This window comes from Salvia splendens, chromosome 15 (assembly GCF_004379255.2).
Source record: "Salvia splendens isolate huo1 chromosome 15, SspV2, whole genome shotgun sequence".
Classification (NCBI taxonomy): domain Eukaryota; kingdom Viridiplantae; phylum Streptophyta; class Magnoliopsida; order Lamiales; family Lamiaceae; genus Salvia; species Salvia splendens.
In genome coordinates, this window is record NC_056046.1 from 32,185,780 (window position 1) to 32,208,027 (window position 22,248).

Genomic DNA, 22,248 nt, shown 5'->3' on the forward strand with positions numbered 1-22,248 from the left:
TTATCGACGCTTCATCGAAGGATTCTCTAAGATTGCGAGACCGATGACGCAACTACTAAAGAAGGGAATCAAGGTGGTTTGGACGCCAGAGTGTGAGGCGAGTTTCCAACTGTTGAAGGAGAAATTGACTACAACCCTAGTCCTAGCGGTACCAGAACCCGACAAGGACTTCACCGTCTATACGGACGAGTCGAAAGTAGGACTAGGATGCGTGTTGATGCAAGATGGGAAGGTGATAGCATATGCTTCCCGACAGTTGAGACCGAATGAATTGAATTTTCCGACGCATGATTTGGAGTTAGCAGCAGTGGTGCACGCACTGAAAATTTGGAGACATCATCTCTATGGAGTGAGATGTGAAATCTACACCGATCACAAGAGTCTCAAGTACTTCTTCGAGCAAAAAGAACTAAACGTGCGACAGCGACGTTGGTTAGAGATCGTGAAGGATTATGATTGTGGTATTAATTATCATCCGGGCAAGGCGAATGTGGTCGCCGACGCTTTGAGTAGGAAAAACCAACCACAATTGGCTTACTTCCTAACGCAAGAGGAAGCGTTGATTCACGAGTTTGACAAGATGAGATTGGAAATAGTGAAAGCTCCTGAGACGGTAGAAGCAAGATTAGCGACGCTAGTGATTGAGCCAGATTGAGAACCAAGCTCATAGAAGCCCAACGACGTGATGGAAAGTTGGAGGAGTTACGTGCAAAGGTGAGAGCCGAAAAGCTTAATCATTACCGCGAGGAGGCGGATAATGCTTTGACGTTCGATGGACGTTTGTGTGTGCCGAGCGATGAGGCGCTAAAGGAGGAGATTTTGAGTGAAGCGCACGACACGCCTTACACTGCACACCCCGAAAGCACGAAGATGTATCGGGATTTGAAGCAACGGTTTTGGTGGAATGGAATGAAAGGGGACGTAGCGTCAAATGTGGAACGATGTCTAGTATGCCAACAGGTGAAGGCCTTACACCAACGACCATATGGGAAGTTACAACCTCTTGAGATTCCCGAATGGAAGTGAGAGCATCTAGCTATGGATTTCGTGACGGGTTTGCCAAAGTCACAGAAGGGCAACACCGCGATTTGGGTAATCATTGATCGACTTACTAAAAGCCCGCACTTCTTACCGATGAAGATTACTTATGGCGCGGACAAGTTAGCTAAGCTCTACGTGAGCGAGATTGTACGTTTGCATGGAGTGCCAAAGACCAATGTGTCCGACCACGATACGAAGTTCACATCAAAGTTTTGGATGAGTTTGCAACGAGAATTGGGCACACAACTAAACTTCAGCACTGCTTATCACCCGCAATCGGACGGACAGTCAGAGAGGACGATTCAAACGCTTGAGGATATGTTGCCAGCCGTTGTCTTAGATCGAGGGGAAAGTTGGGAAACTGTTCTACCGTTGGTTGATTTCGCCTACAACAATAGCTATCAAGCGACGATCGATATGGCTCCATATGAAGTCTTGTATGGCAAGAAGTGTCAATCCCCACTTTATTGGGATGAAGTTAGCGAGAGGAAGATGTTAGGACCCGACGCTATAAAGGAGATGACCGAAATTGTGCATCATATCCGCGCAAGGATCAAGGAAGCCCAAGATAGGCAGAAGTCGTATGCTGACGTGCGTCGAACGGAAATCAAATTCGACGTTGGTGACAAAGTGTTCCTGAAAGTATCCCCGACGAGAGGAGTTGTGAGACTTAGAGTGAAGGGCAAGCTGAAACCGCGTTTTGTAGGGCCGTACGAGATTATCGATGAAGTATGTCATGTAGCGTACCGTTTGGCGTTACCTCCCAGTTTTGGGAATGTGCACAACGTGTTCCATATGTCGCAGTTGCGCAAGTACGTGTTCAACCCCAACCATGTGATTAATCAAGAGGAGGTGATCCTTACCCCCGACATGAACTACGAGGAAAGGCCAGAGGCAATCTTAGATCGGAAGGTGCAATAGTTGCGAAACAAGTCAGTAGCATCCGTGAAAGTATGGTGGAAACACCATGGTTCCGAGGAAGCCACGTGGGAGTTAGAAGAAAGTATGAAAGAAAAATACCCCGAGTTGTTTATGTGAGACGGTCAAAATTTCGGGACGAAATTTCTGTTAAGAGGGGAAGGATGTAACATCCCAAAAAAAAAAATACTTTTATTTTAATATGTCGATTGGAAATTTCATTTATGAAATTTAATTGTTCCTACTTGATTGAGTTGACTATGTGGAATAAATTGTCATGAGTGATTTGGAATAAAGTGTTATTTATATTATTCAATGTGGGTGATTAATTAAGTAAATCATGCATTTTGTTCTAGCCAAATAAAGTGGCTATTTCGGCCCCCTCCAATTATTGGAAACTATATTCTCTTTCTTGGATTTTATTAATTGTTTTGAGATATTTATCCAAATTAAATCCAATTAAATCTTGTCACATTTTATTCCCTCACCCCAATTAAATTAAGAGTTGAATAATTTCCTTGTGGAAATTTATTTAATTGTTACCTATTTTATGGGAGTATTTTCCTATAAAGAAATTACCAAATTTAAACCCTATTATTATTTAATTGAGGATTTAAATAATTTCCTTGTGCACCCTACTAATTTTCGCCCCCTCCTTTTATTTCCTACTTGGAGATTTAATTTATTTTGTTCCCTTGTTTATGGAATATACATCGTTTTATTTCCTAAATTGTGAATCTATTTATCTCCAAGTAAATACTAAATAATTTCCTTATTGAATTTATATCCATAATTTTCGAAATACTTGTCTTCCTTTTAATTGTGGGATTTTATTTTATTGGCCTCTGTTTTATTCCTCCACAATTAATTAATTAATGGGATTAAACCTAGGACTATATAATCACCTAAACTAAACCCTAGCCCCCACCTCCCTCATAAAATTTCGTGCCTCTCCTCCCCCTCTCCACATCCTCTCCAAAAACTTCCTCCACCATTGTTCTTGCTTCAATTGGAGTGGATTTTTCAAAAATTTCCGGTGAATCGTGTCAACGTTTGTTTCTACCGTTTGTTTTCTTGATTCAAGAAGGTATAACTAAGTCTTTCTTCTCATCTTCTTCGTTGAAACTTCATTCTTGAATCCTACATGCATATAGAGGGTGTAGGATTGATAGATCGAAAATTTAATCGTGGGAAAGTGTGATTTCATAAGAACTTTGATAGTTATGTGTTTTTTTTATTGAATTCATGTGAAGTTGAATTTGAATTAATTGGTGAATAATATGAGTTGTATGCAAATTGTGTATGAGGAACGTGTAAGCATGATTTGGTGTTTTCGAGCATGGAAAGTCGGTGGTTGTGTTGTGGAAGTTTTAAAAACCCTATTTTCGAATTTGAACCAGAAATCTGTGATGCACGACCAGTGACTTATGATCTGTATTCGACCCATCAAACGAACGAATTTTGCTACGAAACTTTTACTGAGTAAACTTCAAGGTGTTTTCTGTGTCTCGTGTGAATTTCAGGCCGTTTTATCGAAAAATGAATTTTTAATAAATTTTTGAAGTTGACTGCGCAAATCTGCCAGAAACGTGAGTTCTCGCCATGAATGTTTCGTTTTCTGTTTGACTGACCAAATGACCTCCGATCGATGTGATTCTTGAACTATATGAAAACCGAAGTGTCTTCTGTGTTGTGTTAAATTTTCAGCCTTTTTGGGCATCGTATGAATTTATGGTGAATTTCTCAAATGAACTGCGCAATACTGTCAGAAATTGTATGTTCCGACCAGAGAGTTCAATATATGATATGACTGACTAAATGACGTGATTTCAGTGTGAAAATTTTCATGGATGAACTTGAATGTGTCCTCTGTATTGTTACCAAAATTTAGCATCTTTTGAGGTCGGGTGAATTTATGGTGATTTTTACAAAACGGTCGCGCAGTTCTGCCAGTTTTCTGCCTTGATAAAATGACACTTATTTTCAAGTTTAAAAGTATTATATGATGTATGTATGTCCAAGGAACGTGCCTAATGATGTGATCACGGGTGATAAGTTGAAATATATTACGGTGTGTTTTTCCGTCTTTGTGACGAACTTTGGGTTGGGTTAATTGAGAAAAACGATGAGAGAGAAACGATAGGACATGCATAGTAGTATGATTTTTGTGGAAGGCTGACTTGTGTTGTCGTTGACAAGGGTGATTGTGTATTCGTGAACTCGAGGAACGAGAGTTGCCATAAGTTGGATTGTGAATTGATAAGCGAAAGAGGTGGGCTTTCTTTTCAAATCTCTTTATTTTTCCGAAAATACTATGTGGCGTTATAAGGGTGGTTTAACTTGTTATGTCATACCATGGTTTGTTTTGATTGAGATTGTGTGCCTGATGCCTAGTTCGTCTGAGTTTACTCCGTTAGGCTATATGGCTGTGTTGTGAAACGAATTCGGGTCTGAGTAGGGCCGCAAACCCTATCAGGCTGTGTACACTGGTGGGATCGTGAGCCGTCCTTGCTAGTCGGCCGGTCTCGTGGGCGAATAGTGTGGCCACACTTTCGTCGCACATGGAATGATGATTGTGATTGATGGATTGTTGAGAAAGTGGGGAGATTATTTGACTCGCCAGTCTATGAAATGTTTTTGTGTTCTCGTGGTAATTTCTTAATCTCATATAAAAACTCGAGATCACTGATATGGATGACATAACTATATAAAATGTTTTCGGCATGAGCCCATTGAGTACAACAAGTACTCAGCCCTGCAATTTCTTTTAAAATTTTGCAGGTTGAGCAGGATGCTGCGAAGGATGTTGAGCTAGCCTTAGGACGCGTTGTGTCTTCATACATAGGCGTGATCCTTGACTCTCTTTAAACCATATTTTCTGCTGCTATATTTTAAACTATGTCTCAAGACTTTAATCTTTTCGTACTGTGGTTGAACATGTATGGTTGTGTTAGGTTTTCACCAAGTAATTACGTTATCTTTTGAAAATGGTGTTCTCGTGAATTAAATTAAATGGTCTACTTTAGAAGTTAATTGGTTTTCTTTAAGTTATTTTCTCCGTTTTTTTCTTTTAAAAGTATTTATTGTAAGCCTTTTCTAAGTGATAGTAAAATTTTAACCTTAAACTTCTTTAAACTAAAATGTCTTTCTTCCTTTAAGTTAATTTGGATTTTCTTTTAAAAACGTTATCCATGCATGTCGGTCACGATCGCCGCGTTTGTGGTACCCCTAGTATGGGCGGTCGTGACAAATACAGAGAATATCAAATGTCAACAGCTCGTACTAAAATGTCAACAACTAAAAAATAAAACTTATAATTCACATATCAATACCGAGAATATCAAATGTCAACAACTCGTATTAAAATGTCAACAACTAAAAAAAACACTTATAATTCACATATCAATGGCGAGAATATCAAATGTCAACAACTCGTATTAAAATGTCAAGAACTAAAAAACAACACTTGTAATTCACATATCAGTAGCGAATCAAATGTCAACAACTTGTATTAAAATGTCAATAACTAAAAAATAGCACATCAAAAGCATCTCTCAAATCCCCATCCCTTCTATCCGCTGCCGCGTTGTCTCCGTCACCGCCACCATCCACATCTGAAATCAATTTCGGCTGGAGATCGATGGAGTTCATGAATGAATCGGTAAAATCGGGGAATGCTAACCTGAAAATTGGAAAAGAAATATTGACGTCAGGCTCCGCGCTCACCACGAATCGCTCCATCTCGTCGCCGACATACACCGGCAGGTGCCCCTCCGGAATGCCGCCGGAGGAGGAGCGCTTCCGCAGCGACTCCGATCTGAGCAGCCACTACTGCGATGAGTCACCTACTTTGGATAATCTTCTCATGAGCTTCCTCGGTAGACAGTGGCGGAAACGCCTTCCATTGGCTAATTGGTTGAAGATTTGGTGCAGGCGTTGCTTTAATGGAGGAAATTTGGGAATGGAATTGGAGGAAAATTAGGAATGGAATTGGAGTGCTGGAAACCACGCGTGTTTCATTTGTTTCTAACTTAAATTACCATTATACCCTTTCATAATAAATTAATTTAAAAATATTCTTTGTGTGGCTAAATCTGGACCACTCATTTTTATTTCTAACTTAAATTACCATTATACCCTTTCATAATAAATTAATTTTAAAATATTTTTTGTGTGGCAAAATCTGGACCACTCATTTAATAAAAATGAGTGGCTGAGATTGCATCTCATTTCTCAATTAGCTTAAAAAATCTCAATTGATCATGGACCTATATATATAGGACTGTGATCAATACCAAACCACTCTTAAACTTAAACGTCGAACAACATCATTATAAGATAACCTGGAGTTCATAATAATGAACTAATAACAAACTTATAATGAACTACAAATAAAGTTGTAATGAACTCGAAAAATGATGATGTGTTTGGTGTTTAGTGTTTAAAACTAGTTTGGTATAAATACAACCCTATATATATATAGGGATATACTAATATGCTAACTAATTATAAAGTGCTAATGTACCTCCAATCATGTGCTGCCACGTGGCACGAAAAATGCAATATTGTATACAGAAAAATGCAATAAACATTTGTAGAAGTTATAGATGAATTTTGGCAAATTGCATTTTTGTTATATGCATATTGCATTTTTATTGTTGAGTTTTGCATTTTAGATATAGGCTGTCTATTTGCATTTTATATATAGACGGATTGCATTTTTATATAATTTATTTTGCATGTTAGACAATTTATGTTAACATGCAAAACACAACAATATAAAATGCAATTTGCCTATAACTAAAATGCAATCTACGAAAATGCATTTACAGCTTGATAAAGGTATATTGCATTTTTCTGTATACAATATTGCATTTTTCGTGTCACATGGCAACACGTGATTGGAGGTACATTAGCACTCTATCTAAGGATGCGCCCTAATGCTCCCGTATATATATATATAGGGGTGCATTAGGGTCCAAGAGACCTTTAAGTGTTAAGTTCAAATGTATTTCCAGCCTTAGGATTAAGTTGATGGACGGTTTAGATTCATAATTTACATCCTTATCTGTGTTACATTATTATGTGTTCCGAATTACATTATAGGGGTATATTTGGAACAAATACTAATTCAGACGATTTTCAAAAATGGATGCTCCGAAATAAGCGCCAATTAATTTCAACCAACCTCCCACATTTCCCTTACTCTTAGTTTCTCACTCCGAAGAAGACGAATCGATGAAAACCTAATACACTAAAAATCTCCACACATTCAACCCTAGTCTTCTTGTTATCAGTACATTCCCTCACTCTCAAATCTCCACCTAGGTGATTACTTTTCCACGGCAACGGAGGTGTCGGGAAAATCGAACCTGGCCTTGATAATCGAAGTGACGATGGCGGCGGCGGTAGACTCGACCCAAAGCCCATTACAAAATTGGAAGTTTATAGTTTTGAAGTGATTAATTCGACTGATTTAAAACAAAGATTGGATTTTTGGTTTACGTTACTTAGATTAATCGACCCTAGGTTTACATTACTGAGATTAATCGACCATAGGTTTACATTACTGGGATTATTTGATCCTAGGTTTTTTTTTTGGAATTGTAATCCGTTGAATTGTTGGTTTACATTACATTTTTCAGCATAACTGAGGATTGGTTGCTTGTTTGTTTGATTGGTTTAGGGTTTTTTTGTTGAATTCTAATGTTATCATTTATAAAAAAAATTCCAGTCAGTTCTAACAGATGGAAAAAGGGAAGAACGTGGTCAAAAGAGGGCGACGCTTCAAGACCAATTCTAACACCGAAGATGGTAAACTTTGTGTCTCTGTTAAGGCTTGAGATCTTGAACTTTGAATAATGTAACATATTAAGGCTTGTGTTTGTATTTTTTGGCATGATCTTTGTTACATTGTTTACATCTGACGGATACATTATGCACTAGGCTACCGATAATAATGTATAGTTTTTTTGTAAACATTGTTGTGCTAAACTTTACATTATTACGACCACTCAGTATGTTAAAACATATCTTAGGCAATAATGTATACTAATAAAAGCAATAATGTAAACATGATGGGCCTTCTAATAGTTGTTTATTTACATTATACCAGTAACATTATGCACTTTGAACATAATTATAAAATTTTTATTATTCAGTAGTCCATTTTAATCGTACATATTTTATCTACTTATGCATAGGGTCCAAGAGGGCAAGAGTTGGTGATGGTGCTGATGATTCTCTGGGAGATGACGAGACGTTCCCTGTAATCATCAACGGTCGACTAACTAAGGAGCAAGAAGAGGAGTAGCTGGGAGTGTTAATGAAGAATCAAAAGGCCATTGGGTGGACATTGTCAGATTTGGTGGGGATCAGCCCAGACTTGTGTATGCACCACATTTGCCTCGAAGAAGGTGCCAAGGCCCACAGAGAAAATCAGAGGAAGTTGAACCCCAACATTAGGGAGGAGGTGCTTAAGGAAGTGCTGAAGCTACTAGCCCTGGGGATCATTTACTCTATTCCTGACAGCAAATGGGTTAGTCTGGTCCATATGGTACCAAAGACGTTGGGAATTCAAGTGGTGAAAAATGACAAAAATGAGTTGGTGCCGACGAGACTGGTAACCGGTTGGAGGATGTGCATTGACTACAGGAAACTGATCGAAGCCACAAGGAAAGATCATTTCCCACTACCCTTCATTGATCAGATGCTCGAAAGGCTGGCCGGTAAGCAGTATATCTGTTTCCTTGACGGGTATAGTGGCTACTTTCAAATTTATGTAGACCCGGAGGACCAAGAGAAAATGACTTTCACATGTCCCTTCGGAACATATGCATACCAGAGGATGCCATTTGGGCTGTGCAATGCACCAGGGACGTTTCAAAGATGCATGATGAGCATATTCTCTGATCTACTGGAGGTATGCATTGAAAATTTTATGGATGACTTCACCGTGTATGGGGATTCTTTTGTCTTTTTAATTTGGATCTGGTGTTGAGGCGTTGTGTCACGCCCGCATTTTCTACGGATAGAAAGCACGGTTGATCATGACTAGGGGATGATTAAAGAAGCGGGGAAGAAAAGGGAAAAACATACACATTTGACCAAAAGTTTAATAACTGAATTAACTTTAAAAACGTCATAATATTATCCTAACAATAATACCAACTCTAAGTAAATAAATAATAGAAAATAAACAATTTTCAAACGAGTTATGAAGACACGACAAATCCAACATTTATTAATCATGACAAAACAATCCATGAACTCTGCTCAACATCCTCCACGTCCATCGCCGCTCAATCTGCACATTAAGAAAAACAATATGCAGGGCTGAGTACTTGATGCACTCAGTGGACACATGCCAAAACATAGTTTGTCAAGCCATAATCAAGTGACCTTGGGGGTTTTAATTAAAAGAACCCAAGTACACAAAAAGCATTTCACATAAAGTCGGTTGCGCAACCATTTTCCATCCACATCCACCATCACCATATTCGAACATACATGACAAGGAACGTGGCCACGAACCAAGTCACTAGACCGGCCAACTCCAAAGAGATAGCACACGATCTACGGGGTGTACACTAGTCCGAGCAGGGTTTGCGGCCCTACTGGGACCCGAATTCGATTAAACATACATGGCATAGCCACTTCAGATAGGTTCATTCAAAACACAAAGCATGGCAAGACAAACACTTTCCACCTCATTTCACATAAAAAGTATTTAGGACATAGTCCTTATTTAAAAAGAAAGCCCACCTCAACAGCTTAACTCCCCAAACACTTCTTGTTCCAACCGCAACAACGTGCACAAGTTCACCCTTTTTGAAATAATATAATATGCAACAATCAGACTTTGCAAAATAAATTAATTTAAACCATGCATGCATCCTAAGTGTGAGTGCTCAATTTATCCTTCGTTCACATATACTAAAACGGGTTTATCAATTAAACACCAAAATCCCAACATAGATAACTCTCGGTCATCACCGATATTAGGCCGTATATAAAATTCCAATACAAAAGTGGCCCACCAAAATTAAAAGAAAAACAAGTACTTAAAAGTATACTCCTTATCACTCCCCGTATACACTCACTCTCCTATCACAACACACGTATACACACACATTAATATATTTTCAAATCAACACATAAATTTGGATTTATGTTGGCCGGAGGAATTCAATAGGAATTATGAATAAATGGCTATATTAAAAGTGGTCCAATTGAATAAGGATAAATGGGCTAAAAAAAATATAGACAAAAGTGATAGGCCCAAAAAATATATAATTTTAGTACATTGATTAAATTGTGGTGTTTTATTATTTTAGTACTTTGGTGTTATTCCAAGTACATTGTAAACGAACGCCCAAATTTTCCCATCGACGACTCTCATGTCGAACTCGTCGACAACTTACACCATACAATTAATCAACAATAATTCAAGCATTCACCACCAAACGAAACAACACGGTATTTTATTCAAGGTCTATCACTCTCTCGTTCTTAAAACAAAAATCTTATCTTAAAAAGATGGAAAAAAAAGGGTATTACAATCTACCCATCTTCACAAAAATTTCGTCCCGAAATTGCTTAGATCATTCCAATTCTGGGTACTTCTCCCTCATCTTGTCTTCCAATTCCCACGTAGCTTCCTCAATGCCATGATTTCTCCACCGAACATTCACCGAAGCAATAGACTTATTTCTCAACTCTTGCACTTTCCGATCCAGAATGGCTTCGGGCTTTTCTTCGTAACTCAAATTCGGATTCAAAATCATCATCTCCTCTTGATGAATTATGTGATTAGGGTCGAACACATACTTTCTCAATTGTGACACATGGAAAATGTTGTGTACTCTCCCAAAGCTTGGTGGTAGCGCCAATCTATACGCTACGGTACCCACTCAGTCAAGAATCTCATAAGGTCCAATAAATCGTGGTCTCAACTTGCCTTTCACACCGAACCGAGTTATTCCTTTTGACGGGGCTACCTTCAGAAAAACTTTATCTCCTGCCTCAAATTGGAGATCGGTTCTTCGAACATCAGCATATGATTTCTGTCGATCCTGAGCTTCCTTGATCCTCTCACGAATTTTCGAACAATCTCAATCATTTCTTCCACTGTGTCTGGTCCAAGAACTCTTCTCTCACCCACTTCATCCCAGTAAAGTGGTGATCTACACTTCTTCCCATACAATGCTTCATACGGAGCCATGTTAATAGTCGCCTGATAACTATTGTTGTAAGCGAACTCTATTAGTGGCAACACTTCCTCCCAACCTACTCCTCGATCTAGCACTACGGCTCTCAACATATCCTCCAAAGTTTGTATCGTCCTCTCTGATTGCCCATCAGTCTGCGGGTGGAATGCAGTGCTGAAATTCAACTTAGTGCCTAACTCTCGTTGTAGGCTCATCCAAAATCTAGAGGTAAACTTCGCATCATGGTCACAAGTAATAGTCACCGGTACTCCATGTAAGCGTATGATCTCTTTCACATACATCTTAGACAACTTATTGGCTCCATAGGTATCACGAATCGGTACAAAGTGAGCAGATTTTGTGAGACGATTAATAATCACCCAAATAACAGTATTTCCTCGTTGTGATCTCGGTAATCCTGTCACGAAATCCATTGCAATGTTCTCCCATTTCCACTCCGGTATCTCAAGTGGTTGTAGTCTCCCATAAGGTCGTTGATGTAGAGCTTTCACTTGCTGACATGCTAGACACCTCTCCACAAATGCCGCTACATGCTTTTTCATGCCATTCTACCAAAATTGTCTCTTCATATCTCGATACATCTTGGTACTCCCTGGGTGCGCAGTATACGGTGTTTCGTGTGCTTCTCTCATGATTTCATTCCTAAGCCCTTCGTCTCTAGGCACGCACAACCTGCCCTTAAATGTGAGGGCATTATCCGCCTCCTCGTGAAAATATTCTTGCTCCCCTGTCCTCACTTCCGAACGGATTTTCTCAAGTAAAGTATCGCGTCTTTGAGCTTCCACGATTCTAGCCCTTAGGTCGGGTTCCATTACCAAGGCGGCGATTCTTCCTTCCACTGTCTCGGGTGCACTCACTACCTCCAATCGCATTTTACTAAACTCTCGTATCAAGTTCTCCTCGTTCGTGAGAAAAGTGGCCAATGAGGTTGAGACTTTTGACTTAGGGCATCAGCCACTACATTCGCCTTTCCTGGGTGATAGTTTATACTGCAATCATAATCCTTCACCAACTCAAGCCATCTACGCTGGCGCATGTTCAAATCCTTTTGTTCAAAGAAGTACTTGAGGCTTTATGGTCGTATATATCTCACATCGAACTCCCATAAGATGGTGTCTCCAAATCTTCAAAGCATGTACAACTGCTGCCAACTCCAAGTCATGCGTCGGATAGTTTCAACTCATGCGGCCGCAACCGGCCTTGATTGCATACAGCAAATCACTTTCCCATTCTGCATAAGTACACATCCAAGTCCAACTTTTGATGCATCGGTATACACCACGTAGTTAGTGTCTGGCTCCGGCACAGCGAGAATTGTTGCGGTGGTCAACTTCTCTTTTAGTAACTGAAAACTGGCCTCACACTCCGGCGTCCAATTCACTTTGATCCCCTTCTTTAGTTGTTGCGTCATTGGCCTCGCTATCTTAGAAAATCCCTCGATGAATCTCCGATAATATCCCGCCAGTCCTAGGAAACTCTGAATTCATTAGGTGTGGTTGGTGATTTCCATTTCTGTACTCGCTTCCACCTTTGCTCGGGGTCTACTCGATTCCATCTGCGCTCACTATGTGCCCAAGGAAATTCACTTCTTTGAGCCAAACTCACACTTACTGGAACTTGGCGTAGAGTTTCTCGGCCCTTAACGTCTCCAAGGTAGTCCTCAAATGTTTTTCATGTTCTCCTCGTTCTTTGAGTAGATAAGGACATCGTCTATGAAGACTAAGACAAACTTGTCCCAAGTATGGATGGAACACACGATTCATAAGGTCCATAAATACGGCCGGTGCATTTGTCAATCCGAAAGGCATCACTATAAACTCATAATGGCCGTATCTAGTTCGGAAAGCCGTCTTGGGTACATCTTCTCGTCGGACTCTCAGTTGATGGTATCCCGATCTCAAATCCATTTTCGAGAATACTCCAGCTCCACGGAGTTGATCAAACAAATCATCTATCCTCGGCAGTGGATACTTGTTCTTGAGTGTCAACTTGTTCAACTCTCGATAATCTATGCACATCCTTAGTGTCCCATCCTTCTTCTTTACGACAACACCGGTGCTCCCCACGGCGACACACTGGGTCTAATGAAACCCAAGTCTAGCAACTCTTGTAGTTGTATCTTAAGTTCTTCCAATTCCTTAGGCGCCATACGGTATGGTGCCTTAGATATCGGTGCTGATCCTGGCTCCAGATCAATTGTAAACTCCAATTCTTATCGCTCGTGGTGGGGGTGGTGGTTCCTGAGCAGGGCTTAGAAAACACGCGAGGAAAAAATTCTTTCACTACTGCCACATATATAGCTGCTTTCTTCTTTCTCCTCTCCCTTAGATAGACGAAGCGGATACGCCGGGATCCCTTCCTCATCATAGTAAGTCGAGTTGAATGTGCAGAGAAATTATGGGACTTGCATTGGGTCATAGAAATCCTGTTTTTTTTTTATTTGAAGGTTTTTGTGTTTAAAATATAGTCGGGGTCTTTCCCGGGGTTTTGGGTTTATTTTTTTGAAAAGAGATCTACTCTCTTCTCTTTAACAGCGAATGGTAACATGATGCTCGGCCAACCAATCAATTACACAAATTCTATCTACACTTCCATCCGACATTAACTTGTAAATCTCATTTTTTGTGTGCAACGAGCTCGTCGGTCACTCAAAAGTGTTCATAAGCTTCACACCATCCTGCAACTTCTCTGTCGATGTTTTGGCTCAATTCTGAGTTGTCGATCTGTTCCTGCATCAATTCCGTCTCAAGATACTCTTGGACCAGGGGGTTAATAACATCGATAGCATGCAGATTCTCAACATCAAATGGTTTTTTCATAGCCTCATCAATGCTGAACGTGTATTTTTCCCCATGATAATCCAAGCATATGGTACCATCAAAAACATCAATGATTGTCTTAGCGGTGTGTAAGAAAGGTCTCCCTAGAAGTACCCCGCTAGACTCGGCAGATTAATTTTCACTCATCTTTATCACATGGAAATCGGCACGGTACATGAAATCATGCAACTTGACTATCACATTTTCTAAAACCCCCTCTAGACAAATGCACGACCTATCCGCTAACTGGATTACCACTTTCGTATCCACCATTCCTACTCCTACCAACCTTTTAAAGATGGAAAGCGGTAAAACATTTATTGACGCTCCTTGGTCACACATAACATGCTCAATTCTGATATCACCAATAGAAATGGGTAGAGTGAACATACCCGAGTCCGTGTGTTTTGAGGGCATCCTTCGCTTCTGTATCACTGCCGACACGTTTTCCCCGATCAATATCTTGCCACTGGGTTTAGTCTTCCCGGCGATGAACTCTTTGATGAACTTGCAGAAGATAGGCAGCTTCAAGGCCTGCAGGAACGAAAAGTTGATCTCCAGCTTTCCAAAATGTCCATGAAGTCTACTGGTTCATCCTTTTTCTTCTTGGCCTCCCCTCCGTAGGGAAATGGCTTTACTTGCTTCACCATGCTAGGGGAATCTCCCTTAGAGGATTCTCCAGTTTCCTTCATCACCTTTTCAACCTCTACCTTGGGCTCCGGGTCTAGGAAGAATGGGTCAGCCATCCGGGGTAGTGGTCTTCCCAAATCACCAGTCTGAACGTCATCCTCTGTTCTGGTCTCCCCTGTTTCAGTATAGCCTTTATAGGAACTTGGGTTCTCCTTCTCCTTGCTCATCGCGGGAGGTATGTTTCCATCCACTTTCAGCGTAGGACCTTCATAACCACGTCCGGACCTCAGAGTGATTTGACTGATGTTTGCCCTGTCCGGTGGCTTGACTGTGGCAGGGATTTTCCCTTCGTTCCCTCGCATCTCACTTAGGGAGGTTGCTATCTGAGATAACTGTTTTGCCATCATGTCCATCGCAGCCTTGTGTTCCATCTGAGGTTTATGCACCACGTCATTGTTGGGCTGCAAATTGCTCTGCATGTGCTGCTGCGTACTGACTAGGTCGTGTACCATGTCGTGCATGCTTCTCTGTGATCTGGAATTCGGTTGACTGGTACCTGATCCTTGACTGTGATTAGGTCCATTTCCCTGATTTGAGCGGAAATTTCCTTGACCTCCTGAATTGTTGTTGTACTGATTTCCTGGCCCCTGGTTCCCCTGTTAATTGGGTTGGGAGTTCTGATAATTTCCTGGGTTGTTCCTCTGGTGTGGTGGCACATAGGAGTTCCCTTGGTTATTCTGGTTCCTGTTGCCCCAATTAGAGTGGTCTCCTTGATTCCGATTGCCCCAGTTGTTCTGCCCCTCCTGTTTCTCCCTGACCAGTTAGACTGCCTCTCTGGTGGGTGTGCATAATTGGTATTCTGCTGTGGAGGTGGCTGGGTTGGATCGTTGTCGGACCATCTAAAGTTTGGGTGAGTTCTCCATGGAGCCTCCTCCTGTTTCCCTTAGTTCCAACTCCCATCTGGATTCCAGCTTCCCATCGAATTCACCTGGGCCTGGTATTCTCCCTCTCGAGGGCCATAGTACTGTTGGGGTGGAGTTTCTTCTTGGCCTGGAGTTTTCTCTTTTTCTTGTGAGGCAGGGGGGTTGCTTTTCTCGATCGCATTCAGAAGTGCTTTTTCCAACCTGTCAATCCTTACCTCCACTCTCTCATCCCTGTTCCATCACCGCATTGACTTAGCCTCTCCTCATAATGCTGCGTGGGTTATCATATGCCTTCTTTGCATCAATCAACCTTCCCAAAGTTTCTCTAGCTTCACTTACTTTCTTCTTTGTAAAATTTCTCCCACTCGAGGAATTCATCAGATCCTTTGACTCAGGGTTTGCTCCCTCGTAGAACAGATAAAAGGTTTCAGCCTCTATCATCCTGTGATTTGGACAAGCATCGAGCAACCCTTTAAAACGTGACCAATAGTGACTCAAGGACTCATCATAATCCTGCTTACACTCCAGAATATCCTTCTTGAGGGCATTGATTTTGTTCGAAGGGAAAAAGTAGTCTAAGAAGACCAATGTGAAATCTCCCCAGTTACGGATAGAATCCTGTGGCAACCTTAACAGCAATGTGTTGGCTTCCTCCTTCAAAGCGAATGGTATTTCGCGTAGGCGATAGTCCTCCTCCCGTTGCATAGTTGGGCCTTTTCTGAATACTGCACAGCTTGCTAAACTCGTTCAGGAACTCATATGGACACTCGTTCCTTTGCCAAGAGAACATTGGTAGAAACGCCTAGCACATTCGTCTTGATGTCGATGGACCTCTGACGCTGATTTGTAAAAATAGCCTAGGCTGGCTCACCATCTAGATGGGCAATGAGCGAACCGATCTCAGGGATCGGGATCGACTACGTGTGCCATGTCACCGATCTTTTCTTCCTCTGTATCTGAATATGACTCAAACTCCTATTTGACTGACGATTTATGATCCTCGTCACTATCTGAACTCAACGGTTCTGGATCTCCTATTGTTAGCCCTGATCTGGTGGTAACTGGGAATGTTGTTTCCTTGAACTGCCAACTAGACTGGGCGCTTCTCCAACTAGGTGTGTAATTTCAGTGTCCGAACCTTGAGCCCTTGCTCATAAACTGAACCGGAAAGAAAACAGACAATATAAAATGAAACTACATACGCCAAAACCTCTAAACACAAACATAAACAACGCCATCCATCCCCGACAAGCGCCATTTGAAACTACGGGATTCAAGGACTGTGTGTACTTTGTTATGTCAAGTTTACGGGTCTAGAGGATTCGCTAGATCACAGGGTCTAGGAACTCAGAGAACCTTCAAAATCCAGGTCGTCAGACACACAATTTCCTGTTTCAAAACCCTCAACCCGCTATACTATTGGCTGGTACAGGGAAGTAGGGATCGATCCCACGAAGATGGATGTGTTTGCATGCATTTGGAGACTTTGGAAGGGGTTTGGCTGCCGCCACGGAACTTGGGGTTGAGAAATTAGCTACTAGACTGGGAAACGAAATTTACCTAACAGCTAGACCTAGGAAACGGAAAATACACATGCATACAGTAGGACTAAACTTTCTCAAATAACTCAAAGAAAACAACGATGACAATTCCTCGGCCTGGCAAACAGATTTCCTAAACTAGCTAAACAGCAACAAAGCATGCAGTGGGGACCATTTTCCCAAAATAGAAAGGTACGAAGGAAAAATTGCAACAACGAAACTCTGACTCTCTAACTAACAACGATCTTCATATCTTTCAACATTCCAAACAAATATGTAGAAAACAGAGCATTAGACCAGATCAGAACAGAGCATGATGATTTGAACGTGGAAATTACGATTAGCCAGAAATAAGCAGATCTACAACTACTAGACGAAGCAAACATCGGAAGCTAAACATCCACAACCACGCAGAATTCAATCAATCTGCTCCAGATCCACACGTCGGAAGCTCAATCCACTCCGGATCCAAGCAATCTGAATCCAACTACAGTTAACCTAACTCCATCAACGCCGATTCAAAAGATTCACTCCAATCAACTACAATTCAACCCCAATCCAACAGATCAAGTGCGAAAAGCATCCAAAACAAGTAAATTAACTCCAAACATCAGAAATCAACATCCAACATCAGAATCAACTCAATGATAACAGAAAATAACACTTCCATAACCATCAGAATCAAGTTTCAACAAAAGTAAGAAAAGCCGAGCTTTGAACAGCAAAGTCTCGGTCGGAATTCAAATAAAAATTTAACTAAAAAATAGTAAATTGTTTCTGTGCAGTGCGTAGAGAAGTGTGTGTGCGAAAGCGTGAGCTAAGTGAGAAGGTGTGATGATGATTTTTCTGCTGCGTGCTCCTCTATTTATAGACGGGGAGTTGATCTTCTAGATTCTTCTTTGAAATCTCCAATTTTCCCCCTTCTGGGGATTTCCTCCGTATGGTAAATAATGTTCTTTTGCTCTCTTTACTGCTTGATTCCTTCGCCCGGCAATTATCTTCCTCCACTTCCTGGCCCTGGCGAATTTCTCTACACACCTGGCTTAAAACATGTGTTAGACCCTGGAAATTACTGAATTTACCCCCATAACCGATGCGTGAAATTAGCCTTATCAATATTTCTATCCAATAGATCTGCCCCCTTCAAAATTGAATGCTACGGGTTTCGATTGCCAGATAAAATCTCATGATTAAAATGTATGTTTGGTTCATAAGATTGAGCCCTACAACTTAATCCTAGATGGATAGTCTCATGATAATTAGTCATAGCCTCTCCCTTCCAAGTAAAATAATCTCACAACTTAATCCTAGATGGATAGTCTCATGGCATTAGTCATGGTAACCGAACGCCACCTTTGTATTTGTGCTTGGTTTCTTTTCTACATGGTGATTTGGAAAAATCATATACATGGAGCAGCCTCTCGGGTTTCAAGTTCCTGGGCAAGAAAGTAAAGTTTGTTCGCTAAAGTAAAGCTTGTATGGGTTGAAGCAAAGTAGCCGCCAGTGGTATAAAACTTTTGATGCACATCTGATGAATGTTGGTTTTGTCAAGTCTGCCTATGATAGTTGCGTTTACATCAAGTCACTATAAAGGCATGGAAAGGCAGTGGCATACTTGGTCTTGTATGTTGATGATATGTTGGTGGGAGCTGAGAATATTACAGAAATTAGCACTATAAAGCAAGAACTCCAAAAGGACTTTGAAATGAAGGATTTGGGGGAAGCCCGAAGGATACTAGGAATGGACATTCATAGAGATAGAAGTAAAGGGGAATTGTGGCTGACTTAGACTGATTACTTGACAATGTTGATTCAGAAGTTTTGAAGAATTCTAAGAGTGTCAATTCCATTGGGACAACATTTTAAGCTATCACTCGAGCAGATCCCGAAGAAAGAGGCCGAAAGATTAGAAGTGCAAGATATCCCTTATGTCAACATTATCGGAAGCATTATGTACTGTATGATATGTACAAGGCCTGACTTAGCCCACGGGATAAGCGTGAACTCGGGGTTTTAAATTTGAAAATGCCCAAGACACTAAAGTCACTGCCATTGTAAAATTCTGTTGATCAACCATTTTCCCATAGATGTCTACCATATCTGATCCATCGATGACAAGGAATGCGGCCACATCCCAAGTCACTAGACCAACCACCTCGAAAGATGGCGCAAGATCTCCATAGGTGTACACTAGCCTGAGTAGGGACTCACTCCCTAATCAGACCCGAATTTGATTATCCATTGATGGTAAAAGCCACAACAGATAGGTTCCATAGATAAAACAAAACATGGCATGACAAATATTCACAACATCATTTTCGCATAAAAATATACTTAGGGCATAGCCCTTATTTATAAAGAAAGCCCACCTTGTAAATTTAAATTTTCTGAACTTGAATTCCTTTCCGTTCTTGAAAAACATGGCATGACAAATATTCAATGAAGACACCCATTGATTTAAGGTACTCTGGCCCAAAGACTAGATAAATTCCAATCCATCTCGTTTACTAAAAACAATAGGCCCAAATCTATAATTTAATTCACATTGCACACAACATTTAAATATAACAAAGCCCAAAACTTCTTCAACTTTTCTCACCTTACGTTATCAATGAACTCCCAAAATCAGAGAGCTCCAATTCCCCTTTTGTCTCACGCAATTCGCATCGATCTGCAACTATTTCTCTCCATCTAATTCACTCTCACTAGACCCCTCTCTCTCTCTATCCCTCCGTCTCCGACTCCGTCATCTCCTCTCTCTCTTTCCCTTCACGCCGCTGCTATCATGCCCCGATCAGCTTTACTCCTTCTTTCTCTCTCAGGCTTCTCGATGCCGCAAAGGTTGCCGGGCTCCTTATTTTTTTCTCGGCTCGGCAGCCCCGAAAAATGGCACCGCTGTCCAACCTCCGTCGCTGCCGTATCATCCCCGAACTCCCGCTGTCTCTGTCACTCGCCGTTCCTCTTCTCTCTCTCACATTGCAGCGCCACCGTGAGTCACGGCCGCTGTTGCCGACAGCATGTTGCCACTGCCGGGATCGCCGTCGCCGCCTCAGCGCAATTCTCCATCATCATAACTGTTGTCCGTCATGAGCAGCCGCAATGGATCTTGATTATTGGTGGAATTATTGGTGGAAAGACTATCTACAGCAGTTTCATATATCTATCACTTGAAATACTAATATCATATCTCCCTTCCGTAACTGATTTGTAGAAATAATGAAATTGACTTGGGCTCAAAAACTAAGTGGGCTTACTCAAGAAAATAATTGGACTTGTTAGAGAATAATTGTAATAGGTCCAAACGTAAAATTATTCTCACGACAAAAAAAAGACAAAGGTGAAAAATTTTCAGGTACCCAAACGACGTCCTGAAGAATAATTAAAACGGTAGAAAAAGTTGGGGTATTACATTTTTTGAATGTTTTTTAACTAATAATCCCTCCATTCCAGCATAAGTGAGGCATTTATTTTGGCACATGAATACAAATAGTTATGTTTAGTGAATTAAATTATAAATAGTAAAGTAAAACAAATAATAAATTAAGAAATAGAAGAGATAATAAAGTATAAGAGATGAGGACAAAAGACAAAGTATGAGAGAGAAGTCAGATAATTATTGCAAAATGAAATGTGTCATTTAGTTGGTACAACCCAAAAAGTAACACGTCTCAACTTCTTCTATTCCCTCATAGTTGAGTAATTTTTCCATTTTAGGATGTTCTCTCATAGTTGGTTGAGTTCTATCTATATATAACACTTTTTCCCACTCTTACTTTACCCTCTCTTATTTTATCCTCTCTACTTTATTCACTTTCTACTCTATTTTCTATATTTTTTTCTCGCTTTTACTTTTTTATCTATCTATCTATCTATTTAATACATTAAACATCTATTTCTTGAACTCCATGCCATTTTTTTTGGGCCATCCCATAAAAATAGTCATTTTATGGCTGACGTAGTCTCCAATAACAATACTCTTATCACCTTTTATTTCTACATTTCTCATACTTTACGAATTTTGCATTAAAACTCGTGTTGTCCACAAAGTCTCTATTTTTATTGAACGGAGGGTAACATCCTAAAATTTAATGCATAAATTTAGCAGACTATTCGATCTATAGGTTTCAGGGTGCATTGACATCCCTACTGAAAGATGATATTGTGGTTGGTACATTCTCGATATTTGTGAAGAAACCCGAGCATAGGCGTGCTTGGAAAGTTCTCAAACTTGTGCTCTCTTTCGACCCAGTCGTTTATGCTCTAAATGTTTGATAAAATGGAGCGCTTCTCGGTACGTAGTGAGGAATGATGGCTCTTACTAAAGTATTTTGTGGTAGAATAACTTATATAGAATGAGAATCAAGGCTGCGTTACTAGATTAGGTAATAGAAAATATCTCTAAATGTTTGGTATAATTACATCTAGTTTTGTTTGTTATGGTAATTTGATATATAGCCACAATATTTATAGAATGAAGACCGATGGCCTAGCTTCTAGCTTCCTATATAAGGTATCAATATAATTGTATAGCGACTATTAGGAATGGGTCGAAAAACACTCCCCAAAATTTAAAAATTCCAATTAATAAAGGAAACATAATTCTAGAGCAACTATTAGGAGAGGGTCGAAAAACATCGCCGGAATTTTTAAAAATTGAATTAATAAATGAAATAGCAACTATTTTTTAATTCGAACTATTTTTGACGACTTTCCTATAAGATCTTGCCACATTCTGTTGGTTTCTTTTGTAAAACTAAGCAATCAATTAAATGCTTTTTGGTCTCGGACAAACCAATTATAACGATTGATAAATAAGGATGTGAATAAATGATTTCGTCGTTCGTTTTTCCTCGTCAATTTCCATTCATTTAACGAGCAATGAGCAACGGATTACTTTCTTCCTGTTATTAATGAATTAATTTTTTATTATTTCTCGTATTTCAATTTTACAACAAAAACAAACAAGTAATATTGTTTATTAATACTACCTCCGTCCTAGAAAGTTTGTCCCATTTTTCCATTTCCGTCCGTTCCATAAAGTTTGTCCAATTTCACTTTTTACCATTTTTGGTAGTGGACCCCATATTTCACTTACTCATTTCTACTGACATTAAAGTAGGACCCACAATCCACTAACTTTTTCAAC

The 22,248-nt window shown here is 40.2% G+C and overlaps 1 protein-coding gene across 1 annotated transcript; it reads right to left on the reverse strand.

Moving 5' to 3' along the window:
- Positions 1 to 14,535: 14,535 nt before the first annotated feature.
- On the reverse strand, positions 14,536 to 16,266 carry LOC121767039. The gene is made up of 3 exons (XM_042163247.1): positions 15,872 to 16,266; positions 15,627 to 15,792; positions 14,536 to 15,294 (listed from the first exon to the last, which is right to left on the reverse strand). The coding sequence occupies exons 1-3, from the start codon at positions 16,264 to 16,266 to the stop codon at positions 14,536 to 14,538; spliced, it is 1,320 nt and encodes a 439-aa protein (XP_042019181.1).
- Positions 16,267 to 22,248: the final 5,982 nt, after the last annotated feature.

Bases quoted from the DNA above. Each gene is read 5' to 3' on its own strand.
- LOC121767039 (XM_042163247.1), bottom strand. From the start codon at position 16,266: ATGCAACGGGAGGAGGACTATCGCCTACGCGAAATACCATTCGCTTTG. The intron at 15,793-15,871 runs GTTGATTGATGC...GTGATGGAACAG, and splicing joins GCTAGAGAAACTTTGGGAAG to GGATGAGAGAGTGGAGGTAA. The intron at 15,295-15,626 runs GTGAATTCGATG...CCCAATTAACAG, and splicing joins AGGGAGAATACCAGGCCCAG to GGGAACCAGGGGCCAGGAAA.